Consider the following 26,610-nt stretch of genomic DNA (forward strand, 5'->3'; position numbering starts at 1 on the left):
GCTATGTTGGCTGGAGTCAGGGCTTTATGCTTTGCCTCTTGGTAGGGTCAGCCATGCCAAACAGGTCAAAGGGTTGAGGACAGACTAAGAGTGGTCCACCGGTCCTCCAGGTTCGGGGGTTCAGCTCAGGGCTAACAGCCCCGATTGTTGTGGAAACAGCATCTGCGTGCGACGGTATTCCTGAGCCGCCACTGCCGCGACATTGCCAAGATCAAGACCCTGAACCACAGGTGGGGCCCAGTAGAGAAGATGGCCAAGGACAGACAGGGTCGGAGCACCTTCATTGTTGCCCTTTGATGATGAAGGGAGAGACTGCTGAGTTCCCCCAGCGTTTTGTGCGTGTTCGTCACTCTACATTTCAATGTACAGGTGACAAATAAATCTTATCTTTACCTTTAACCCTCTCTCCAGATGCGCTGCCTGACCTGCCGAGGTTCCAACAGTTTCTGTTTTCTAAGTGGAATTGAAGAGGTTAACGCGGGCAGCCTCACTAACAACCGCTGCTCGTTACTGCGTGTTTAGGTCGCTAAAGCTGAAACCAGAGCTTGCTGTATTCAATAAAAAAAAACAGATACAAACTGTGTGCGGTACATTGGGGTCGGAATCACATGGTGTAACGTGCGGGGGGTAGGGGCAGAGAGAGACTGATAGACACAGACATACAGAGAGCGACAGAGACACAGACAGAAAGAGAGTCAGGGGTAGACGGAGACACCGAGACAGACAGTGAGAGTCAGACAGAGAGAAAGAGACGCACACAGAGTGAGAGAGAGAGAGGCAGGCAGACATAGCGAGAGAGAGACACACACACATAGAGCGAGAGAGAGACACACACACACAGACAGATGGACATACAGACAGAGCGGGAGAGAGTGAAAGAGTGAGACAGATAGAGAGTGAGAGAAGGGGAAGGGGGAGAGAGAGAGACGGACAGGTTGTTGTCGAGGGGAACGCGTATTTTTACAATTATGTTTCTGTTGTTTATTTTATATCCAGTATGACTTTTCCTGGGTGTGTAGATTGTGCCGGCAGCTGGGGAGCTCAGTCACACGCGCGTACATCTGGTTTGCGGATTGAAAGGCACTGAACAGCCCGCGGCCATCAAAAGCGACATCTCAGAGGAAGGAGACGGGTTTACCTCGCCAAGTGTCCGGGAAAACGCAAAGGATTCATCGCACCTCTTCATCCAGACGCACAGCCCGGGACGCGGCGTAGCGGGCCTGGGGAGAGGCAGCAATGATCCACCCTCACACCTCCTTTCCATCAGAGAGGGTTGTTCACACACACACACACACACACACACACAGATACACATACACATACACATACACACAGTACCAGCCTCCCTGATTCAATAAAAGGGCAGGTGGGCTCTCACTGGCAGCGATCTCACCAGGCGGTCAGACGCAGGCATGTGCAGCCAGAGTTGTTGGGGCTACGGAGATGATAACGGTGAGTTACCGGCTGCATTTTTTTTTTGTAATTAGAAATTCTGATCTATTGTGAAGCAGTTCCTTGCCTCATTGACTAACACTGCAAATTCAGGAAGGGACGTGTGAAGCAAGCGATATGATGTATGCAACTAGAATCTTCTGAACTGGTTGGATTGTAGAAGGATTTTCCAAACCTCTCTCTCCTGAAATATTTCATGAAATAGATTTAACGGTAATTTAATTCTTCGCAAGAATGAGACGAGAGAACACAGACCAGTACAGCACAGGAACAGGCCCTTCGGCCCACAACGTTGCACTGACCAATTATATCACGAATCAAATGGCCAACGAAACTAATCCCCTCTGCCCACACACACAATGTCCATATCCTGTCAGTTCCCTCACATTCACGTGTCAATCTAAACGTCTCTTAATGGCACCTAATGTTTCTGCCTCTACCGCCATGTGTAAAACAAATACCTGCCCTTCACATCTCCTTGGAAATTAGCCCTTTTCACCTGAAGCGCATACGCTCCGCTATTAAACATTTCAGTCCGGGGAAAAATTCTCCCTATCATAACACGTTCCCCAGTGAAAATGAAAAGTCGTGTTTGCCTGTGGTCTACCCGTTCAGCAGCTACAACGTTTTGAAAGTGGCAGAAGAGAGGGGTGCCGTCTCGGGCCTGTTGGAACAGATGAGAGGAAAGGAATGCCGATGTTGCAGAGATGTTTCGGGTAAAGACTCGGGTCATTTTGCCAAATCGCCTCTAAGGCTCTGGTGACTTCAAGGTTCAAAATTGTTTGATGTCATTTCCAGTCATCAAGTGTAAAAGAGAATGAAATAATTGTTACTCCAGCTCCGATGCAGTACAAAAAAATACAACAAGACAATGAACAAAATAATAAAAAAACACAATAAATGAAAACGCATATGCTAGTTTATATACACAGACTGATCGTATGTCCATAAAGTGACACTCAGCACAGGAGTGTCTGTACACAAGGTGACTGACAGGAGATGATAAAGCAGTGGTGGTTGGGGGTGTGGAGGTGTTGATCAGTCTTGCTGCTTGGGGAAAGTAACTGTTTTTGAGTCTGGTGGTCCTGGCGTGGATGCTGCGTACCGACCTCTCTGATGAAGAACTCGGTGCAGTAGGCAGCATCAATGGAGGAAAAGATGAGCCCTGATGAAGGATCTTGGCTCGAAACACCAACTGCTTATCCATTTCTATCGATGCTGCTCGACTTGCTGAGGACCTGAAGCATTTTGTGAATGTTACTCTGGATTTTCAGCATCTGCAGAATCCCTCGTGTTTATAAATTGGTTAATAATTGTCACATGTACGGAGGTACAGTGAAAATCTGGTCATGCATACTGTTCATCCAACAGAGCATTGAGGAAGAACAAGGTAAAACAATATCAGAGTGCAGGATAAAGTGTTACAGTGACAGAGAGAGCAGAGCAGGTAGACGGGTCACAATAAGGTAGATGGTGAGGCCGAGAGTCTGTTGTCATACTGGGAAACCATTCAACAGCCATTACAGCAGGATGGAGCCTGGTTGTATGTACTTTCACACTTTTGTATCTTCTACCTGATGGGAGAGAAGAGATGGTGAGGTCTTTGATTATGCTGGCTGCTTTACTGAGGCACTGAGGAGTGTAGACAGAGTCCATGGAGGAGAGGCTGGTTCCTGTGATGGGCTGAGCTGTGTCAACAACTCTCTGTAGTTTCTTGTGGTCACGGGTGGAGCAGATGTCATACCAAGCCGTGATATATCCAGACAGGAAGCTTTCCTCTACCTCCACCCACAAACCTTCCCCTCCACCCACTAACCCCTCGACCCACTAACCCCTCGACCTACTAACCCCCTCCACCTACAAAACCCCCCTCCACCCACTAACCCTCCACCCACTAACCCCCCCACCCACTAACCCCCTTCCACCCACCTCCCCCTCCACCCACTAACCCCCCCTCCACCCACTAACCCCCCCTCCACCCACAAACACCCCCTCCACCCACTAACCCTCCTCCCACTAACCCCCCACCACCCACTAACCCTCCTCCCACTAACCCTCCTCCACCCACTAACCCCCCACCCACTAACCCCCCTCCACCCACTAACCCCCCTCCCACTAACCCCCCTCCACCCACTAACCCCGCTCCACCCACTAACCCCCCTCCACCCACAAACACCCCCTCTGCCCACTAACCCCCCCTCCACCCACTAACCCCCTCCACCCACAAACCCCCTACCCACTAACCCCCCTCCTCTCACTAACACCCCTCCTCCCACTAACCCCCCTCCAGCCACTAACCCCCCTCCTCCCACTAACCCCCCCACCCACTAACCCCCTCTTCCACCTTAACCAACCCCTCCACCCATATGTCCCTTCCACCCAAACCCCCACTCCCTTCTACCCACTAACCCTCACACCACCACTAACCCACCTCCACCCACCTGACCACTAATTTATCATTTCTTTATGTGGTGTTTTTAAAATTATTATTGGATTCATTATCCTATTGTTCTTTTGTGCTGCATCAGTAACAATGATTTTGTTTTCCTCTACACTGGAAATATCATTTCTTTCTTTCTTTTCAAATCTTTTTATTGTTATATTATACAAAAGAAATAACATGAGTACATTGAAGTAACAACACTTACAATGTCTCAAAAAAGACATTATCTTAAAGATTGAAAAATAATTTGTGAAAACAAAAAAACCTAATAAGCAAAAAAAGTGAGAAAAAAAAGAACCCATTAGTTGTACAACCCCGGAGCCATGCGTCATAAAAAAGCTTCTAAAAATAAACATCAAACTGCCAGCATGAAAAGAAAATATACCAAAAAATTTACAATTAGATCGTGGAAAAAATCTATCAATTAACTCAAATGATAATAACGAGCAAATGAGCCCCATCTTTTCTCAAAATCAAATAAAGGTTCAAAGGTTCCACTTCTAATTTTCTCCAAACTAAGACATAGCATCACTTGAGAGAACCATTGTGACGAAGTGGGAGCTGATGTGTCCTTCCACTTCAACAAAATGGCCCTCCTAGCTATCAATGTAACAAATGCAATAACATGTTGGTCAGATACAAAAATACCATGAATATTTTGAGGAATTATTCCAAAAACCACAGTTAATTTATTAGGTTGTACATTAATTTTAAGTGCTTTAGAAATTGTTGTAAAAACTGACTTCCAGAACTGTTCCAATATAGAACAAGACCAAAACATATGTGTCAGTGTAGCTATCTCAGTTTTACATCTATCACAATGACTGTCAACATTAGAAAAGATTTTAGAAAGTCTCTCCTTCGTCAAATGATAACGATGTACAATTTTAAATTGAATCAATGAATGGATAGCACAAATTGAAGAAGAGCTAACCAACTTCAAAATCCACATCCAATCCTCCGTCATAAAAGTCAAATTGAGTTCCTTTTCCCAATCCTGTTTAATCTTAGATAAAGGACGCTTATCCCATTGCAATAATAATTTATAAATTCTTCCAATAGAACCCTTGATCGAAGGATTCGTACTCATAATAGTATCTAACAGGTCAGCCTCCAATATGTAAGGAGAATTACTTAAATGTTTTTGTAAAAAATGTCTAATTTGAAGGTATTGCAGAAGGTGTGAGTATGAAAGAGAATATTTATCAATTAATTGTTCAAAAGACATCAATCTATCTTCTTTAAATAAATCCAAAAAAGAATTAATATCTTTATTTTTCCAAAGTAAAAAAATTGGATCACTCAAAGAAGGCTTAAAGAAGTAATTTCGATAAATTAAACTACAAAGTTTAAATTTTTTAAGATTAAAAAAATTGCGGAACTGGAGCCAAATTTGTAAAGAATACTTAATCACAGTATATAGGTTTAAATTAACAACTTTAGCTAATTGCATAGGTAAAGTAGCTCTCAATAATGAGGTTAAATAAAACTATTTGACAACTTTCAGTTCCAGGTCTACCCAAATTGGCCGATCACTCTTATCAACCCAATATAACCAAAAAGATATGTATCGCACATTAACAGCCCAATAATACATTCTTAGATTAGGCAAAGCAAGACCTCCATCCTTTTTTCAATTTTTGTAAGTAACATTTACTAATTCTTGGTCTTTTATTATCAATCTGATCAAAAAACTTCCTAGTCAAAAAAACAGGAATATTCTGAAATAAATATAAAAATTTTGGTAAAATCATCATTTTGACTATATGAATACGACCAACAAGTGAAAATGTAAGTGGACTCCATCTACTAAATAAATACTTCATACAGTCTACTAAAGGAACAAAATTGGCTTTATAAAGATCCTTATATTTTTTTAGTAATTATAATACCTAAATATCTGAAAGAATCCGTGACTTTAAAAGGAGTATTATCATGTATAGAGACAGAATCATTTAAAGGAAACAATTCACTTTTACTAAAATTTATTTTATATCCTGAAAAACCTCCAAATTCATTAAGTAATTTTAGCAAGGCAGGAAAAGATTTGAGAGGATTAGATTTATAAACCAATAAATCATCAGCGTAAAGAGAGATCTTATGCATGGTCTCATTCACAAAAATCCCACTGATATTTTTAGCCTCGCTAAGAGCAATAGCGAGGGGTTCTAATATTAAATTAAACAACGAAGGACTTAATAGACAGCCTTGCCTTGTCCCCCGTGAAAGCTGAGAAAAAGGAGACCTACAATTGTTACTAACAACAGTAGCAATAGGGGCTTTATATCTCATCTTTAATCCAATTATTAAAATTAGCACCAAAGCCAAATTTCTCTAAAACATTAAATAAATATTTCCATTCGACTCGATCGAACGCTTTTTCAGCATCCAAAGATACAACACATTGTGGAGTTTTAAAAGAGGACGAATTTATAATGTTAAATACTCTCTGAACATTTGAAAAAGAATAACGACCCTTGATCTGTTTGATCTTTAAAAATAATTTTACCCAAAATATTCTCCAACCGATTGGCCATTATCTTTGACAGAATCTTAGCATCAACATTCAATAATGAAATAGATCTATATGAAGTACAGTCAGTAGGATCTTTATCATTTTTAAGAATTAAAGAAAAAGAAGCCTCATAAAAAGTAGAGGGTAAGTCACATTTCACAAAAGAATCCTTAAACATTTCCAACATATACGGAGAAAGCAACTTTCCAAATCTTTTATAAAATACTACAGGATAACCATCAAGTCCCGGGGACTTACCAGATTGCATAGAAAAATAGCTTTATGAATTTCGGCTTCAGCGATTTGAGCATCAAGAGCTTTTTGATCCTCAGCCGAGATTTTAGGAAAAACAATCTTTCATAAAAAAGCATTCATTTCAGAGGAATCTAACGGACATTGAGATTTATAAAGTGCAGCATAAAAATCTTGAAAAATCTTATTAATTTCTTCATATTCCTGAGCCAAGGTACCATCTCGCCTATGAATTTTCATGATTTGCCTTTTGGCTGTAGCCATTTTTAATTGAGATACGAGCAGTTTATTATTTTTATCTCCAAGCATATAAAATTGACTCTTTAACTTAAGCAAATATTCTTCAATGGGATGAGTTAATAACAGGTTATATTCTGATTGAAGTTCTATCCTTTGTTTAAATAATTCAATACTGGGGGAAATTGCATAGATATTATCTAAATCTTTAATTTGTTTTGAAATTCTATCTAATTCTGCTTTAGTCTGTTTTTTAAGTTTAGCTGAATAAGAAATAATCTGACCATGTAAAAATGCTTTAAATGTATCCCATATAATTAATTTAGACATCCCCCCTATATCATTAAAAAGAAAAAATTCTTTTATCTGGGTTTCAATGAAACTGACAAAGTCAGAGTTTTGCCATAATGTCTGAGACATGCGCCATGGTGGACGGGCAAGAGTGACATCATCAAATTCAAAACACAAACTCAGAGGCGCATGATCAGATATAGCAATAGCGTCATATTCACAGTTTTTAACACTAGGCAAGAAGCGGGGATTGATTATAATATAATCGATCCTCGAATATTTTTTATAAACATGTGAGAAGAAAGAATATTCTCTGTTATCGGGATGGGGATACCTCCGCAAATCAATCAACCCAAAATCAATCAAAAAGGAATTAATAAATGAAAGCGGATCGAATTGGAAGTTGCTAAATGGTTGAGCTCTTATCAATCATAAGATTTAAGCAGCAGTTAAAATCCCCACTCACTATCAGCATATATTCATTTAAATCAGGCAGTAAAGCAAATACCTTTTTAAAAAAAAGGTTCATCTAAGTTAGGACCATACAAATTAACCAAAACAACTTTTCTGTTACAGATCATTCCTTTAACAATTAAAAATCTACCATTAGAATCTGATTCAATATCCTCTTGAATAAATATATTAGATTTAATAAAAATAGACAGGCCTTTTGTTTTACTCTGAGAAGTGGAGTGGAATTGCAAACCATTCCACCATCCAAAAAATCTATTTTGATCTCCCACCCTGATATGTGTCTCTTGAGCAAAAATTATATCAGGTTGGAGTCGGTTAATAATTTTAAAAGTCTTTTTTTCATTTAATAGGCTAATTCCAACCACGTACATTCCAACTTATTATATTAATCCGTTTAAATACCATACTATAATTTTATTCTACTTTATACATGCGCAGAGCACATACCAATACGGGATGATCAAAAATGGTGGCGATGAAGAATATAACCACATAAAAAACACGCATTCTCCGGAACCACCCAATGGGAAAAAACTCCTAACTCTAAACCCACCCACCCACACTCGGAAGCCTGAAAAAGGCAAGCGATCTACGATAGAGTTCAAAGCTACTGACTGCTCTGTCTGTATTTTCTTTTCCTCCCCCAGTTAGTAAGAAAGTAGAGTGACCTTGTAAAAAAGACAGAGTCTCAACAAAGAAAGGTATTTACATTCCATCATCTAATAAACAAGAAAGAACCAAAATAATGTTATCTCTTAGAGTGAAAAACCAGCGCCATCTTTAAGTTTACTATTAATTCCCTAAAAAAAATCTTTAAATTCAATTATAAAATGTTATAATAAAACAGAAAAAAATTAATAGTATATTTGACCCAGCTGAATTTTCAAAAATACTAATTAATATCATAAGTAATTAAACCCTCCCAAATATATATATATATATATATATAAAAGCCCTATTAGTAGGAAAAAACTACCAATTAGCTGATTAAAAAAGAAACAAAAAATACTCAAACCAAGTATTAGATTAAAGGAACAAATCCCCTTATCTTCTTCTCTCAGTCGAATGTTCAGATGATCATTCAGACAGTCATACTTGAGCCGTAAATCTTCTTTCCAAAGGAAAACCAACAATATGCAATAATGAACAACTCTCCTTGTCTTTTTTAATTAGTCTCTCAATGAAATATACAAATGACCTTCATAAATCTTCTTTCCAAAATGCAAATAATATACAGATAGCCAAGCAACCTTTCAGATAGTTCATTCAGTAGCGGCGTCAGTAACAGCGACGGGTAAAGCTTGAACAAAGCCCAGTGCAGCTTTTGGATCAAAAAAAGTACGAGGAGGAGAATTAGCAGAAAAAACTTTAAGACTTGTTGGGTACCTCAGAGAGGGAAAGCGTTTTTTATCATATGCCTGTTTCATTACCAGGGCAAATTTTGATCTTTGTTCCATTATCTCTCTTGAATAATCTTCGTAAAAACGGAACTCAGACTCCAAAAATCTAAAAACTCTCTGTTTTCTTGCCTGTCACATTATTTGATCTTTAATTTTAAAATGATGAAAGCAAACCAGAACAGACCTTGGTTTACTAGAATCCTTCAATTTCGAGATAAACGCCCTGTGTGCCCTTTCTAAAGCAGGCAGCTTTAATAAAATGGTAGGAAATAAAGTGTGGAAAAGCTTACCAAAGTAAGCAGTTAAATGTCCACCTTCAGCTCCTTCTTGCAGCCCAACAATTCGTCTATTCTTCCGGCGAGACCTAATTTCCAGGTCTATAATCTTATTTTGATATCTTTCCAAACAAGTTGTAGCTTTAGGCAACTTTTTCCTAGTTATCTTCAATTCCTCTTCATGTGTAATAACTTGAGTTTCCAGGTCTTTAAGTTTTCCCAGAAATGATTTCATTTCATTACTATTCTTTTCCAGTTGGTCTTTAATTGATCTATTCTGATCCTTAATTGAATTCAGAGTCCGAACCATATCTTCAGCCCATGATGGCATTTCATTAGATCTTTCCTTTTGCACCTTTCCTTTCCCATTACCTTTATCACTAGGTTCAGGTAAATTCTTCCCACTTCTCATAGACATAGACATATTGTTCCCCCTCAAGAATCAGCAAATAAAAATTTTAAATTCAAAGTTTAAACTGGGGGAGAGAAAGCAAACCAAGAGCAGCACAAAATTACTGCTACTCCATTTGCAGACAGGGGCAGTCCTCGGAAATGTCATTAAACAATCTTGAATCTTGACTCTCCACTTCTCTCCACAGACCCTACCTGACCAGCCGAGTCCCTCCAGTGTTTTGTTTGACACTCTGGATTGTGACGTTGGCAGACTCTTGTGTCTTCTGAGTTCTGTCTTCCCTTACAGGTCCACTGAACTGGTACAAGTACTTCCCATTTGCCCAGGGAGACCGTCAGTCGCCTATCAACATTGTTCCTGCCGAGGCAGTCTACAATGCCGAGCTGCAGCCGCTCAGTGTAGCCTACAGTGGCTGCTCCTCGATGGCCATTTGCAACAATGGGCACTCGGTTGTGGTGGAGTTTGAGGACTGCAACGATAAGACAGGTGAGGGAAGGAACAATGTGTGAACTGTAAGGACACAGTTCTTACAGGGAAGTGGAGGAAAACTTTTAAAAAGTCCCCACGGATTCTGGGAATCTGTAATAAAAATAGCAAATGCAGGTTAAATCCAGAAGATAGACGAGTTCACTGGAGGCTGAAGACAGCCTGTGCTGGGGTTTGTCGACTGTCCGTGTGTGTGTGTTGAAAAGGGGCTCGTTTTTGCTATGGTAGTTTTGCTGCTGGTCGTGCTCTGCCAAACATATTACGTTGCCACCGGAATGTGTGGTGACACTTGCATCACATCGTTGGTCATTGACGTAAACAGCCTTCTATTGTGAGGTTGTGCCCTCTGGCCCTCTGCCCCCACATCATCCCTACATCCATTCTATCGAGACTTTCTTCTTCATTCCTTCCTCCATGTCCTGATTTGTTTGAAGGACTGGGAAAGGGAAAAGGCCAGACTGCCCTCACCAGTCTGATAGTCCATTCAACAAGATCCTGGCTGACCTGCCGCTGATACGTCTTCCTGAATACCTTCCCCAACAAAACTGTATCAGTTTCAGAGCTGAAATGTCCAGCTTTGGGACAGATAGATTTGCAACACTCCAGCCAGACACGGTCCTGCAGTCCACAACAGCCAAGCTGGCATATGTTGTGGAATTGACAGTACCATGGGAAGATGGTGTCGAAGAAGCTTATGAGAGGAAAAAGACTAAGTACTCTGAACCGGCAACTGAAGCTGCCCAGAATGGCTGGAAGACCAAGATTTTCCCTGTAGAAGTGGGATGCAGGGGATTCGTTGCTACATCTACAACCAGTCTATTGAAGAAGATGGGGGTGAGGGGTCACTCCCTCCAACAAGCAATCAAGTCCTTGTCAAATGCAGCAGAAGAAAGCAGCAATTGGATTTGGATTAAAAGGAAAGACAACAACTGGACTGCAAGATGAAGACAGGAGGGTATGGAACTGAGGGGGGTGTATCTGGGGCACCAGGTAGCACCGTTGAGACCTCTGGCGACATCGTGGGCTTATCAATGAAACGTCAAATTAGGAGGGTGCCCACCAGATGACCCCGATGACGTACCTACCTTCCTTAAAACCACTCCAAGCCCACTGCCAATATTGAGAGTGCCAACTTACCAAAGGAATTGAAACATCAAGTCCTAGTAGCTCTGCTCTACTGTTCATACCTGTGTAAAGGTGTCGGCTTCACTCAGCTGTCGTCGCAGTAAAGCAGCATCCATCATCTGTGACCCCCCCACCACCATCCAGGACATGCTCTCTTCCCTTGGAAGAAGGTACAGGAGCCTCAGAACCCACACCACCAGGTTCAGGAACAGTTATTAACTCTCAGCCATCAGGCTCTCAATCAGAGGGGATAACTTCACTCAACTTCACTCACCCCATCGTTGAAATGTTCCTACAACCTGAGGACACACTTCTAAGGACCCTTCATCTCATGTTCTCAATAATTATTGCTTATTTATTTATTATTATTTTTATTATTCTCTTTTTATCTTTGCGCAATTTGTTGTCTATTGCACATTGGTTGTTTGTCTGTCTTGTTATGTGTAGTTTTTCATTGCTATTGTGTTTCATCATGTTTACTATGAGTGCCTGCAAGAAAAAGAATCTCGGGGTTGCATTTGGTGACATATATGTACTTTGATAATAAACTTACTTTGAACTTTGACTTATCAGCCTCTGAGGGACTGGGTTGAGGACTCCCGTTGCTAGACCTGACAATTGCTCTCCATCCACCTGCTCCAGTCCATTTAACCATTGGAAGGCGACTTTAGATCTTCCCTCAATTTTCTGAACTCTGCAGAGGATGAGTACTCTGTGTGATCAGAATGCAGTTAACTCCTTCAGTCCTGGTGTCATTTGCAGTGCCCAGTCCAGTCCATGACCTTACAGAGGAACCTGCTTGACTCTGCCTCTTCACACTCCCTCTTCTGAGTGTGCATGTGTGTATGTGTCACGGTCAATTGTGTGTATGTCTCTCTTTCACCCTGGAGTGTAACATTGTCTTGTGTGTATGCACTTCCCTGTGTGTGTGTGTGTGTGTGTGTGTCAGAGAGAGGAAGAGTGTTCAAAGTTTAAAGTACATATATTATCGAAGTATGTATACTACATCCAACCTCACAGGCAGCCACCAAACAAAGAGACTCTAAAGAATTCATCAAACACCAAATATGCAAATAAAAACAAATCATGCAGACAATAAAAGTAAGCACATAACATTCAGAACTAAAGTTCAGCAAAGTGAATCCACAGCCACGAAGCCAGTCATCACCGCAGTCAGTCCAGGAGCCCGTTAGATGCAACAACCACTGTCTCAGTTCAGCAGAGAGATGAGGAAACCACACTGAGCAGTGAGCTGAACACCAGCCTGTCCCCTGCGTCTGGCTCCAACACCCCAACCTTTTCAGTCTGGCCTGGCGATTAAATAGGTCAAACTTTGTCTTGTCACTCTCTGTCAGATCCTGGGTCAGGCCCTGTACCAGACATACATATATGCTCGTCAGCCCGGGAAGGCAGTCCATCTAAGAGAGGGAAAACTCTGATTTCAAACCTCTGCTGCCTTGTGGCCATACCCACTCATGGGAAAGGCTTCGGGAGTAAACCCCGAGGGGAAATCCGGAACTGGAGTCCCTAAGCCTCGTTCTGGCAACTCCTGCGACGACACCGGTGCCAAGCTGTATTGGCCCTAATGCCCTTCCCTTGGACACCGGTGGCGTGGAGAGGGGAGACTTGCTGCTTGGGCAACTGCCGGTCTTCCATATAACCTTGCCCAGGCCTGCACCCTGGGACCTTCCAGGTGCAGATCCATCCGCGAGACAAACGGATGCCAGCCCCCCCATCAGCCTCCCTTTTTCTTTACAGCAGTTGGCAATGCACTGCGAACGTTCATGGATATGAAATACGCGGCTGCAACAGCTTTTCCCTGCATTCTTCAGCCAGTTAATTATTTCTCTGGAACTGCAGTGTGGAACATATTTATGGTTCAGGCTATAAGAGATAAAGGAGCAGCAATCATGCTTTAATTCAGACACTCAAACCATGACGTAGCAGAGGGTCAGAGTGCTGTGTCAGCAGAAACTAATTCCCTCATTCACTCGCACACTCGGTATCAGGAAAAAGCTGCAGAAAGTTGTAAACTCAGTCGGCTGCACCATGGGCTATAGCCTCCCAGCATCGAGGACACCTTCAGAAGGCCATGCCTCAGAAAGGTGGTATCCATCACGGAGGACCCCATCGCGCAGGGCATGCCCTCTTCTCATGGCTGCCATCAAGCCTGAAGACACACACTCAATGTCTCAGGAACCCTTTCTCCCCCTCTGCCATCAGATTTCTGAATGGACAATGAACCCATGAACACCACCTCTTTTTTTGGGTTCTTTTTTGCGCTACTTATTTAATTCAATTTTTTTACAGATGCTTATTGTATTTTGGAGGTTTTAAAATTTATTATTATGTATTGCAATGTACTACTGAAGCAGAACCACAAATTTCATGACATATGCCAGTGACGTTAAACCTAATTCTGATCACGAGCAAGATTATTGTTTATTGGCCATTTGGGATTATCCGGGTCAAGATGGGGGTGATCCGCCTTCCTGAACCACTGCAGTCCCTTGGGTGAAGATGCTCCCATGGGTGCTGTTGGACAGGGGACCCAGTGATGAAGGGCTGTCAGTCAGGGTGGTGGGACCTGCAGGCACCGTATCTCTACTGCCGTTGTCCTTAAGCTGGAGAGGGTGCATGATAGATCCATTGCAACATTACTGGGCTTCAAAGCAAAATTTCAAAATTCAAAGTAAGTTTATTATCAAAGTCCATAGATGTCACCGTATCCAACCCTGAGATCCATTTTCTGGCAGGCATTCACAGGAAGTACAAAGAAACACAATAGAATCAATGGAAAAACTGCACACAAGCAAAAGTGGACAGACAATCAATGTGCAAATGGCAACAAATTGTGCAAATATAAAACAACTAAGAATAACAATAAATAAGAAAGTAGTAAGTATTGAGAACATGAGCTGTAGAGTTGTTGAAAGTGTGTCTATAAGTTGTGGAATCAGTTCAGTGTTGTAGTGAGTGAAGTTATCCACACTGATGGTTGACGGGTAATAACCTGGTGGTGTGGGTCCTGAGGTGTTGGCTGCCCTAGAGTGACAGAAAGCTGGAAGAGCAATGCCTCCAGTTAACTCCGGACAGTTCCCCTGTGCTCAATGAGAATGCATTTCTCGCTCCAGACTTGGACTCCACAGTCACCTTTGTGTCCATAACAGGTGAGATGCAGAGTGACTGTTGTCGTCGGACATGACGGACGGCCATCAGGGGAACATGGGCCTGATATAAACAAATGGGACTGTCTTACATGGCCACCTTGGTCAGCATGGACGAATTGGGCTGAAGGGCCTGAGACTGTGCTTCGTGACTCTGTAGTCGAGGTGGTGGGCTTGGGAAGTGCTTGGTGGGATGAAGGCAATGAACACCAGTGGGAGGATCTGTTGATGAAAACCTCTCCCACAGCAGCAGCAGGGGTCTTTATTGAGGGACACAGTATAGTAACAGGTCCTTCCACCCATGTGACCAATTAACCTGCTAACCCGTAGGTCTTTGGAATGTGCAAGGGAATCCATATGGTCACAGGGAGAACATAAGAACTCCTTACAGAATTGAATGGCGGGAACTGAACCTGGATCACTGGCACTGTGAAAGTGGTTGTCCGTCATATCCGACAATGACAGGACACCTGTGGGGGACAGTTTTTAAAGTGGAAAAGCCCACGGTACTGGGGCAGTTCCACTCGCTAGACCTCGGAAGTCTCGAGTTCGTTGTCGCAAAACTGGATGACCATGACTTCCTCTATGGCTTATCAAGCCCTTCGCTCTCCACAAAGCATGGCAGACCCGTCTTCCTGGCTGTTGGATCCCACTGGAGATCTCGTCCTCCCAGTCCGCTGGAGCTGCCTTTCATGCTAGGGCAGGCATGTCCCTATCTCACTGGGTGTGAGGCCTCCAGCTACCCTCACCCGGTTTAGCTGGCTGGTCAAAGTGGTGTACGGGGTTGAGGCTGCTGTCACATACAAACAGTGACTTGTACCCACAGGTGAGAGCTGAGTGTCTGGTGGGGAACAAAGGTGAGTGAGCTGCCCCAGACTGGACACAACAAGCCCCTTCATCAGAGATGCTACCCCTCCCTGGACACCCCATACCCCTCAGTTACTCTAACTGTCACGCTACTGTGCTGTCTGGAGTCTTTCTGCAGATCTATCTGGCTTCCCATCCCCACCCTTCAGTTCTTCCCCTTTAACCTCCCCCGCTCTGTAGTTCATAGTCTGTCAGCAGATCTTCCCCTTTGCCCTCCGCCACCTCGTAGTTCCTCGTCTGACATCCAGCAGGGACTCAGCACTGACAATGAGGTGTCCACACCTGTGCGGGGTCAGATAATCAAATGTTTTTCAGGAGAAACTCCGCAGGTCAAGCAGCATTTGTGAGGGTGAGGAGGTGAGGAGGGGAAGGCGATTGTCACTCCAGCATCTGTAGTCTCATGCAACTCTTGTGTGGGACCAGTGCTGGTTGGACAGACGACAGTTTAAGGATGACATGAACATTGATTTCTTGTTCTGATAAATTTTATTTATTTTTTTTCTTTACCCCTCCCCTTTCTCTCTTCTTTTCCCTGGTCTTACCTCTTCTTCTCTCCTGCTATCACCTCCATCTGGTTTCCCTCCTCCTCCCCTTTCTCCCACACTCCACTTTCCTCTCCTATCAGATTCCTCCTTCTTCAGCCCTTTACCTTTTCCACCTATCACCTAGCTTCTTATTTCATCCCCCCTCCCCCTCCCCACCCACCTGGCTTCACATATCACTTTCTAGCTTCCTCCTTCCCCACCCCACAACATTTTTATTCTGGCATCTTCTCCCTTCCTCTCCAGTCCTGATGAAGGGTCTCGGTGCAAAGCATTGACTGTTCGTTTCCATAGATGCCGCCTGATCTGCTCAGTTCCCCTGGCATTTTGTGTGCGTTGTTAACAATCACTTCCTCTCTGTGGTTTCATGACTGATCTAATGAAAGGCCTTGGGGATACCGGCTCCCTTGGTTTGGGTAAATGATGACTTTGTGCTAAATGCAGAGACAAATTGCTGGGTTGGGCAGAGGTCTGTGATTGTACAAGATTGTACAGGACTGAGTGGCTGTAGGAAGCCACAACAAACAGCAGCTTCTGGTTTCTACAGAGAAATGTACCAACACACCGGCTGGTCCTCAGTGAGGGGCTGTCTTACCCCCAGCCACAGATCTCCGTCCCCACACTCAGCCTGCCCTTCCAGCCTCTACCTCTTGCCTCTTCCCATCCTTTACTCCCTGTCTGTCTCTCTGCACCTCTGTCTCTGTCTGTCTCTCTTTGTCTCTCTCTCTCTCTGTCTGTCAAAATCAAGTTTAATATCACTAGCGTATGTTGTGAAATTTGTTCTTTTATGGCAACGGTACATTGCAATACATAATAATAATAAACTATAGATTGAAATAAGAAATTTATCTATAAATAAAATTAAATAATTGGTGCAAAAAGAGAGCAAAAAATAGTGGGGTTCATTGTCCATTCAGGAATCTGATGGCAAAGGGGAAGAAGCTGTTCCTGAAATAATGAGTGTGAGGCTTCTGTACCTCCTCCTTGGTGTTAGCGATGAGAAGAGGGCACGTCCTGGATGGTGAGGGTCCTCAACGATGGATGCTGCCTTTCGAGGAGATCCTCGATGCAGGGGAGGCAAGTGCCCATGATGCTGTTGGCCCTCTTTATCTCTGTCTCTGTCTCTCTGTCTCTCTGTCTGTCCCCCTCTCTCTCTGTCTCTGTCTCTCTGTCTCTCTGTCTCTGTGTCTCTGTCTCTTTGTCTGTCCCTCTCTCTCCCTTGAAGAGTGACACTCAGAACAGGATCCAATATGTCATTACTTACAATGGGTGACATTAAAAAGGCAATGGGAAAAGAACAAGATGAAAAACAAACTGGATATTTCTTCCAACAATCTGGCTCAGGGTTCTTAGCAATGTGGGGGAGCAGAAAGTCCCACATCCACAGATTCCTCAAAGTTGCTGCACAAGTTGATCAGGTGGTGAAGAAGGCGTGTGGTCTGTCGGCCTTAATTAGATGGAGGCGGGGGGTTGAGTTCAAGAGCAGTAGGGTAATGTTGCAACTTTGTGAACCTCTGCAGCCTCCCTGGTGACGGTACTGTTGGGAAGGGAGGTGCCGGGTTTGGACATAGTGATGGGGAAGATATCATGGTTAATTTCCTAATACAACATTGTCACCCCCCCCCCCAGTGCACTGGGAGGGGTGGGCTGGGGTTGATGGGGTTGGGTTGACAGAAGGTGACATGGGGAGGAGTCGGTCAGTTGAAATGGGAGGGAGGGAGCCATGAAAAGGGCGGTGTTTTAAATTTTTTTTAGCCATTCAGTGTGGAGTGGGACTTCCCAGACCTTCGACCTGTACTGCCTCACAGCCCCACGCCCCGATTAACCCTAACTTAGTCATGGGACAATTTGTCTTTGGAGTGTGGGAGGAAACCGGAGCACCCAGAGAAAACCTACGTGGTCACGGGGAAGACATACAGAGTCTCCTTACGGATGTGGGGGAGTAGGGTTAACATGGGGGAGGGGAAAGTTGGGTGGTGGGTGACATGGGACAGGAGTGTCGGAGAAGGGATTGGTTGGGGGAGGGGAAGGAGGTGTGGCTGACATGGGAAGGGGGACTGGGTGATGGTGATGCTGGGTGGGTGATGTGGGGAGAGGATGTGGGGAGAGAATTTGGGGAGGGTGACGTTGGGTTGGGGAGAGTGATGTGAGGGTCAAGGATGTAAGAAGGGGAAATGGGTAATGGTGATGTGGGGAGGGTGACGTTGGGTGGGGGAGGGTGATGATGGGTGGGGGAGGGTGATGTGGTGTCGAGGATGTAAGAAGGGGGAATTGGGTGATGGTGATGTGGGGAGGGTGACATTGGGTGGGGGAGGGTGATGTGGTGTCAAGGATGTAAGAAGGGGAATTGGGTGATGGTGATGTGGGGAGGGTGATGGTGGGTGGGGGAGGGTGATGTGGTGTCAAGGATGTAAGAAGGGGAATTGGGTGATGGTGATGTGGGGAGGGTGACGTTGGGTGGGGGAGGGTGATGTGGGGTCGAGGATGAAAGAAAGTGGGATTGGGTTTGGTAGCAGCAGTCCCCCAAGCTGCTACATTCCAGACCTCTCCTATTCCCCACCCTCCACCGGCTATCAATCAGTGCTTTGGCCCCTGCCTCCTGCCTGCCCCTGCCCCTATGTCTGCGATGCCCGAGCTGAGCGAAGGGGCAGGAGGAGAGTGGGACACATCGCTTCTGACCTCTGTGCTCTCTGACCTTCTCTGTGCTTCTCCCTCTCAGTGATCAGCGGCGGCCCCTTGGAGCGGCCCTACAGACTGAAGCAGTTCCATTTCCACTGGGGGCAGAAGGATGACCAACAGGGCTCAGAGCACACCGTCAACGGCAGGTCCTACCCGGGAGAGGTGAGCCAGCTTGCTGGCAGTGAGTACTGGCTGAGGCGAGGCAGGGCTGGCGCTTTCATTGGAACCACGGTCTCTGGATTATGTAACCATAGCAATCAGCCAGCAGCACAGGAATGCATTCGGGCACTTCGAGCAGTCTTGGGCCCTGTATCTAAAACAGGATGTGCTGGCACTGGAGAGGCCCCAGAAGAGGTTCACAGGAATGAATCCTGAAATTTAAGGGTTAACATATGAGGCGTGTCTGATGGCTCTGGGCCTGTACTCACAGGAGTTTAGAAGTGAAGGGATTCTCATTGAAACCCATCAAACATTGAAAGGCCTAGATAGAGAAGATGTTCAGAGGATAGTGGGTGAGTCTAGGACCAAAGGGCACAGATAGAGTCGATATGGAGAGGATGTTTCCTATGGTGCGGGAGTCTAGGACTAGAGGGCACATCCTCAGAATAGAGGGACTTCCATTTAGAACAGAGATGAGAAGGAATTTGTTTAGCCATAATAGTTTCTAAGTTACATGTTGGCACAACTTTGTGGGCCAAAGGGCCTGTAATGTGCTGTAGATTTCTACGTTCTATGTTCTACATCGCACTCGAGTCTATGGGGGGCAAAGACAGTCCCGATGAAGGGTCTCGGCCTGCAACACTGACTACCATTTCTCCCCTACAGATGCTGCCTGACTCATGGAGTTCCTCCAGCAGTTTGTGGTTGCTCCAGATTGCAGCATCTGCATTACCTCTTCACCTTTTTTCAAAAACTGAAATGGTGGGGGTGTGGGGACTAGTGCCCATGATGGAGCTGGCTGAGTTTACAACTTTCTGCAGCTTTTTCCAATCCTGTGCAGTGTTCTCTCCACACCAGACTGTGATACCACCAGTCAGAATGCTCTTCAAGCTACATCTGTAGAAACTTGCAAGAGCGTTTGATGTCATACCAATTCTCCTCAAGCGCCTAATGAAGTATAACCTCTGTTATGCCTTCTTTGTAGCTGCATCACTGTGTTGGGCCCAGGATAGATCTTCAGAGGTGTTGATGCCCGGGAGCCTGAAACTGCTCACTCTTTCCAGTTAGCAATCTCACTTCCTTTTTCCTTCTGTCCTTGTAGCTTCACCTGGTCCACTGGAACTCCACTAAGTATAACACGTTTGGAGAGGCGGCGGTGGAAGCCGATGGATTGGCGGTGATCGCTGTGTTCCTGGAGGTAGGCTGCCCTGTAGCGACAGTGTCATTTCCAGCTGAACATGGTGGTGGACCTCCCCGTCCAGCAAACTTGACAGCGTGGCTAAGAGTGATTTTGGGTCTAGAATTTTTAAACTATCAGTCCTCCATTCATTGTATTTTTCTAGAGAGATTATTTATTGGGAGGAGTTTGTTTGCTCTGGCCTCCACACGAGGACTTTGTTGGAGTGTTCAGTCTTTTACCAGTCCCCATCTTCTCTAATCAGCAAATTATGTTGGAAATACACCAACACACAAAACAAATGCTGGTGAGCGCAACAGGCCAGGCAGCATCTCTAGGAAGAGGTACAGTCGACGTTTAGGGCCGAGACTGTCACTTACTATCTCTTCTTTCTGTCAGTCCTGACGAAGTGTCTCAGCCCGAAACATCGACTGTACCTCTTCCTAGAGATGCTGCCTGGCCTGCTGCGGTCACCAGCAACTTTGGTGTGTGTTGCTTGAATTTCCAGCATCTGCAGATTTCCTCGTGTTTGCTTTTGGAAATACAGCTCTCCTTTTTAAAAAGAGGAGAATTACTCATCTTTGTTATCTGAAAACTACTTAGTTGGGAGTAGGGCAGATACAAACAGGATGTTGTGGATTTGAAGAGAGAGCGACGGAGCTGAGGAGAGGTCTGATAGAGGTTTATAACGTTATGGGGAGCATAGATAGAGTAGACAGACAGTATCTTTTCCCCAGGGCTGATATGTCTAATACAATTTAAGGTGGGAGGGGGTAATTTCAAAGGAGATGTGTGGGGCAAGTTTTTACACAGAAAGTGGTGGATGCCTGGAATGTGCTGCCTGGGGTGGTGGTAGAGGCAGATACATAGAGATATGGACTTCATGTAGGCAGAAAGGATTAATTTAGTTGGCCATTTGATTACTAATTTAATTGGTTTGGCACAACATTGTGGGCCGAAGGGCCTGTACCTATGCTTTACTGTTCTATGTTCTGTAGAAGTAGGCCATTCGTCCCCTCAAACCTGCCCTGTTATTCCATTGAATCATGGCTGTTCTGAACGTGGCCTTATCAAGGTGGAACCTTGTAACTTACCTGTGCTGCCCTTGAGGGCAGAACAGTCAGTGCACCACTTTTTACAGTACCAGTGAGCAGGGTTCAATTCCCCCGCTGTCTGTAAGGAGTTTGTACGTTCTCCCTGTGACTGTGTGGGTTTCCCCCAGGTGCTTCAGTTCCCTCCCACATTCCAAAGGCGTACCGTACGGGTTAGGGTCAGTAAGTTGTGGGCAGGCTGTGTTGGCACCGGAAGCTTGGCAACACTTGTGTCCTCCCCCCAGCACGTCCTCGCACTGTGTTGGTCATCGACACAATCAATGCATTTCACTGTATGTTTCAATGTACACATGACAAAAAAAGGTAATCTTTCAAACTCCTCAATCTTTGAATGATTGGAGAAAATGGATGGGCCGAATGGCCTCTCCCAGTTAGTATCATAAATCCAGCAGGGAATCTGGGAGACACTTCCCCAACTCACAAGGAGGAGGGCTGAGCTGAAAAGTGGGGACCTTTTAAAGGGAAATAAGGAAGAAATCAAAGGAGGAGGGGTTGGGATGGGGCTAGTCCAGAGAATAAAGAGCAACTAGAAGGGCTGAGTGGCCTGTTTATTTCTTATAAGGATGCTGATTTAATAGAGATGCCATTTACTGAAATAATCCGGCATACTTTAAAATCCTGCTCTCTTTCAGACTGGCGACAGGCACGCCCACCTGCACAGGTTGACGGATGCCCTGTACATGGTGAAATTCAAGGTGAGGAGGGGCAGATCAGCTCCCACCGTCCTGACTTGGCCACTGTCCTGACTGACTTGACCGCTGTCCTGAATTGGCTACCATCTTGACTGACTTGGCCACTGTCGTGACTGACTTGACCACTGCCTTGACTTGACCGCAGTTCTGACTTGGCTACCATCTTGACTGACTTGGCCACTGTCCTGACTGACTTGGCCACCATCGTGACTTGGCTTGGGAAGTAGAGTGAAGGCCTCACCATGTGCCCAGGGTTCTTCGTGTACCTCTGTGGGGAAAGGCTGAAACTTCGCCTCATGGTAAAAAATGGGTTCAATGTCCTTCTCAGAACATCGAGCGGTACAGAACAGGAATAGGTCCTGCAGCCCACAATGTATGTGCTGACTAAGTTAATCCCTTCTGCTCTACACAGTCCATACCCCTCTGCTTCCTGCATATCCATCTCTGTTGCACCTGCTTCCGCCATCATCCCTGACAACCTCCATTTTCCTCACACATGTTCCTTGACCTTTCCCTCTCTCGCCTTAAATACATGCCCTCTAGTATTAGACATTTTACCCTGTCTATGCTTTCCATGACCGTGTGGGTTTCCTCCGGGAGCTCTGGTTTCCTCCCACTTTCCAAAAGGCTTACAGTTGGTGTTAATGGGTTGTGACCATGCTATGTTGGCACCAGAAGCGTGGCGACACTTGCGGGCTGCCCCAGACTGTGTTGGTCGTTGTCACAAACAATGCTGATCTAATCTAAAAATCTAAGAACCTGAAGGAGACTAGCTCGGATGGGCATTTGGTCAGCATGCATGAGTTGGGCTGAAGGGCCGGTTCCTGTGCTCTCTACCTGAGCTGGATCTCTATGTGCCTTGTACTTTTTCTGTAGCTCAAACACTGTGCCTTGCAGGGTGGAGACATGTCTGTACCAAAGGAGGCGTAAGGCACTCCTTCCCTCCACCAGCCTGCAGGTCACCCTTGGGCACGGTGTAGCACCAGCTTAGCCCCCTGATCAGGATCACGTAATGACGCGGGAGCAGGTGGTGAATGGTCATATGAGCTGAAGGTGCATATCACAAGTCCAGGTTATGCAACCACAGACATCAGGCATACAATCCCTGAAGTGTATTAATAATGGCCGGGGTCACCCATCTTGTAAAGATGGCAATGGCAAACCAGTTCTGTAGAAAAATTTGCAAAGAACAATCATGGTCATGAGACGATGATTATGACCACATCATACAACGTGGCACATGATGATGATGTCATACAACATGGCACATGATGATGATGATGAAAGAGGTACAGGTTGGCAAATGTCTCTTCTTGCTGCTGTCATCAGGAAGGAGGTACAGGAGCCTCAGAAACCACACCACCAGGTTCAGAAACAGTTATCCCTCAACCACCCATCATGGGGAGAACATAAAATCGCCCTACAGACAACAATGGGAATTGAACTTAGGGTTGTTGGCACTGTAAAGTAGTAGTACATTAACTGCTACACTACCATGCCACCTCCCCCTCTCCTCCATCTCCATCTCTCCCTCGCCTCCATCTCCACCTCCCCTCCCCTTCCTGCATGAAATGACTCACCTGGAAAGAACAATGAAATGAAAGCTTTTCACTGCATCTCAGTACATGCCACAATGATAAACCATTTACCAATGCCAATCTCTATTGATCTCTTGACAGGAAACAGAGGCCCAGTTTAAGGACTTTAACCCACAGTGCCTGCTGCCAAAGTGCAGGGATTACTGGACGTACACGGGCTCTCTCACCACCCCTCCGCTCCATGAGAGTGTGACCTGGATTGTCTTCAGGGAACCCATTGCTGTATCTGAGAAGCAGGTGAGTCTCCACATGGAACCGGAGCTGCCGACTGTCCAATAGTGTCACCGTCCCACAGGAGGAGAGCATCTCGTCTGTGTCAACCAAATGTGGACCAGATTAAACCTGGCCCAGCTCTTGGCCCATACCCTGTACATACCCGTGTAGGTGGATATGTACCAAACCTCTACCAAAACCCTCCAACACCTGGTGGGTTCCAGAACCCCACCATTCACTGCATTTGAATATTCCATCTGTCCATCTATTTATCCATCCATCCATCTGTCCATTCATCCATCTTTCCATCCATCCACCTGTCCTTCCATCCATCTGTCCATCCATCCATCCATCTGTCCATCTATTTATCCACCCATCCACCTGTACATCCATCCACCTGTCCATCCATCCATCTGTCCACCCATCCACCTGTCCATCCATCCACCCACCTGTCCATCCATCCATCCATCTGTCCATCCATCCATCCATCTGTCCATCTATTTATCCACCCATCCACCTGTCCATCCATCCATCCACCTGTCCATCCATCCATCTGTCCATCCATCCATCCACCTGTCCATCCATCCACCTGTCCATCCATCCATCTGTCCATCGATCCATCCATCTGTCCATCCATCCATCCATCTGTCTATCTATTTATCCACCCATCCACCTGTCCATCCATCCATCCATCCACCTGTCCATCCATCCATCTGTCCATCCATCCATCCACCTGTCCATCCATCCATCTGTCCATCCATCCACCTGTCCATCGATCCATCTGTCCATCGATCCATCCATCTATCCATCCATCCATCCATCTGTCCATCTATTTATCCACCCATCCACCTGTCCATCCATCCATCTGTCCATCCATCCATCCATCTGTCCATCTATTTATCCACCCATCCACCTGTCCATCCATCCACCTGTCCATCCATCCACCTGTCCATCCATCCATCTGTCCATCCATCCATCCACCTGTCCATCCATCCACCTGTCCATCCATCCATCTGTCCATCCATCCACCTGTCCATCCATCCATCTGTCCATCCATCCATCCATCTGTCCATCCATCCATCCATCTGTCCATCTATTTATCCACCCATCCACCTGTCCATCCATCCATCCACCTGTCCATCCATCCATCTGTCCATCCATCCATCCACCTGTCCATCCATCCACCTGTCCATCCATCCATCTGTCCATCGATCCATCCATCTGTCCATCCATCCATCCATCTGTCTATCTATTTATCCACCCATCCACCTGTCCATCCATCCATCCATCCACCTGTCCATCCATCCATCTGTCCATCCATCCATCCACCTGTCCATCCATCCATCTGTCCATCCATCCACCTGTCCATCGATCCATCTGTCCATCGATCCATCCATCTATCCATCCATCCATCCATCTGTCCATCTATTTATCCACCCATCCACCTGTCCATCCATCCATCTGTCCATCCATCCATCCATCTGTCCATCTATTTATCCACCCATCCACCTGTCCATCCATCCACCTGTCCATCCATCCACCTGTCCATCCATCCATCTGTCCATCCATCCATCCACCTGTCCATCCATCCACCTGTCCATCCATCCATCTGTCCATCCATCCATCCATCTGTCCATCTATTTATCCACCCATCCACCTGTCCATCCATCCACCTGTCCATCCATCCACCTGTCCATCCATCCACCTGTCCATCCATCCATCTGTCCATCCATCCATCCATCTGTCCATCTATTTATCCACCCATCCACCTGTCCATCCATCCATCCACCTGTCCATCCATCCACCTGTCCATTCATCCATCTGTCCATCCATCCATCCATCTGTCCATCTATTTATCCACCCATCCACCTGTCCATCCATCCATCCACCTGTCCATCCATCCATCTGTCCATCCATCCATCTGTCCAACCGTCCACCTGTCCATCCATCCATCCATCCACCGGTCCATCCATCCACCTATCCATCCATCCATCTGTCCATCGATCCATCCATCTGTCCATCCATCCATCCATCCATCTGTCTATCTATTTATCCACCCATCCACCTGTCCATCCATCCATCCATCCACCTGTCCATCCATCCATCTGTCCATCCATCCATCCACCTGTCCATCCATCCATCTGTCCATCCATCTATTTATCCATCCATCCACCTGTCCATCCATCCATCTGTCCATCCATCCATCCATCTGTCCATCTATTTATCCACCCATCCACCTGTCCATCCATCCACCTGTCCATCCATCCCCCTTTCCATCCATCCATCTGTCCACCCATCCATCTGTCCATCCATCCACCCACCTGTCCATCCATCCATCTGTCCATCCATCCATCCATCTGTCCATCTATTTATCCACCCATCCACCTGTCCATCCATCCATCCACCTGTCCATCCATCCATCTGTCCATCCATCCATCCACCTGTCCATCCATCCATCTGTCCATCCATCCACCTGTCCACCTATTTATCCACCCATCCACCTGTCCATCCATCCACCTGTCCATCCATCCATCCATCTGTCCATCTATTTATCCACCCATCCACCTGTCCATCCATCCACCTGTCCATCCATCCATCTGTCCATCTATTTATCCACCCATCCACCTGTCCATCCATCCATCTGTCCATCCATCCATCCATCTGTCCATCTATTTATCCACCCATCCACCTGTCCATCCATCCACCTGTGCATCCATCCATCTCTGTCCATCCATCCATCTGTCCATCTATTTATCCATCCATCCACCTGTTCCACTGAGCCACACCACCCACCAACCCCCAATTTAACCCTAGCCTAATCACAGGGCAATTTACAATAACCAATTAACCTCTGAACCGGTACGTCTTTGGACTTTGGGAGGAAACTAGAGCACCTGGAGGAAATGCAGGTGTTCACAGGGAGAAAGTATAGACTGCGCCAGTATTGAACTCTGAACTCCAGAGCATCCCAAACTGTAATGGCATCACACTAAACACTACACTATCATGGCGCCCTCGTATCCTCTTAAAGAACCAAAGAAA

General features: G+C 45.5%; 1 protein-coding gene across 2 annotated transcripts in view; it reads left to right on the forward strand.

Annotated features, from left to right (window-relative positions):
• The first annotated feature begins 1,310 nt into the window (after window positions 1–1,310).
• The window catches only part of ca7 (carbonic anhydrase VII), a 33,239-nt gene continuing 7,939 nt past the window's right edge, over window positions 1,311–26,610 (forward strand). Inside the window, exons 1-6 of one of the 2 annotated variants that reach the window (XM_063067243.1) lie at window positions 1,311–1,452; window positions 10,040–10,237; window positions 18,658–18,779; window positions 19,879–19,974; window positions 21,698–21,760; window positions 23,437–23,592. In XM_063067243.1, the coding sequence (XP_062923313.1) occupies window positions 1,413–1,452; window positions 10,040–10,237; window positions 18,658–18,779; window positions 19,879–19,974; window positions 21,698–21,760; window positions 23,437–23,592 (675 nt within the window). In that variant the 5' untranslated portion in view covers window positions 1,311–1,412. Of the gene's footprint in view, window positions 1,453–8,579; window positions 9,003–10,039; window positions 10,238–18,657; window positions 18,780–19,878; window positions 19,975–21,697; window positions 21,761–23,436; window positions 23,593–26,610 lie in introns of those variants that run through there. The other variant, XM_063067244.1, reaches the window with a different exon arrangement.

Source organism: Mobula hypostoma, chromosome 14, assembly GCF_963921235.1.
Source record: "Mobula hypostoma chromosome 14, sMobHyp1.1, whole genome shotgun sequence".
Taxonomy (NCBI): Eukaryota; Metazoa; Chordata; class Chondrichthyes; order Myliobatiformes; family Myliobatidae; genus Mobula; species Mobula hypostoma.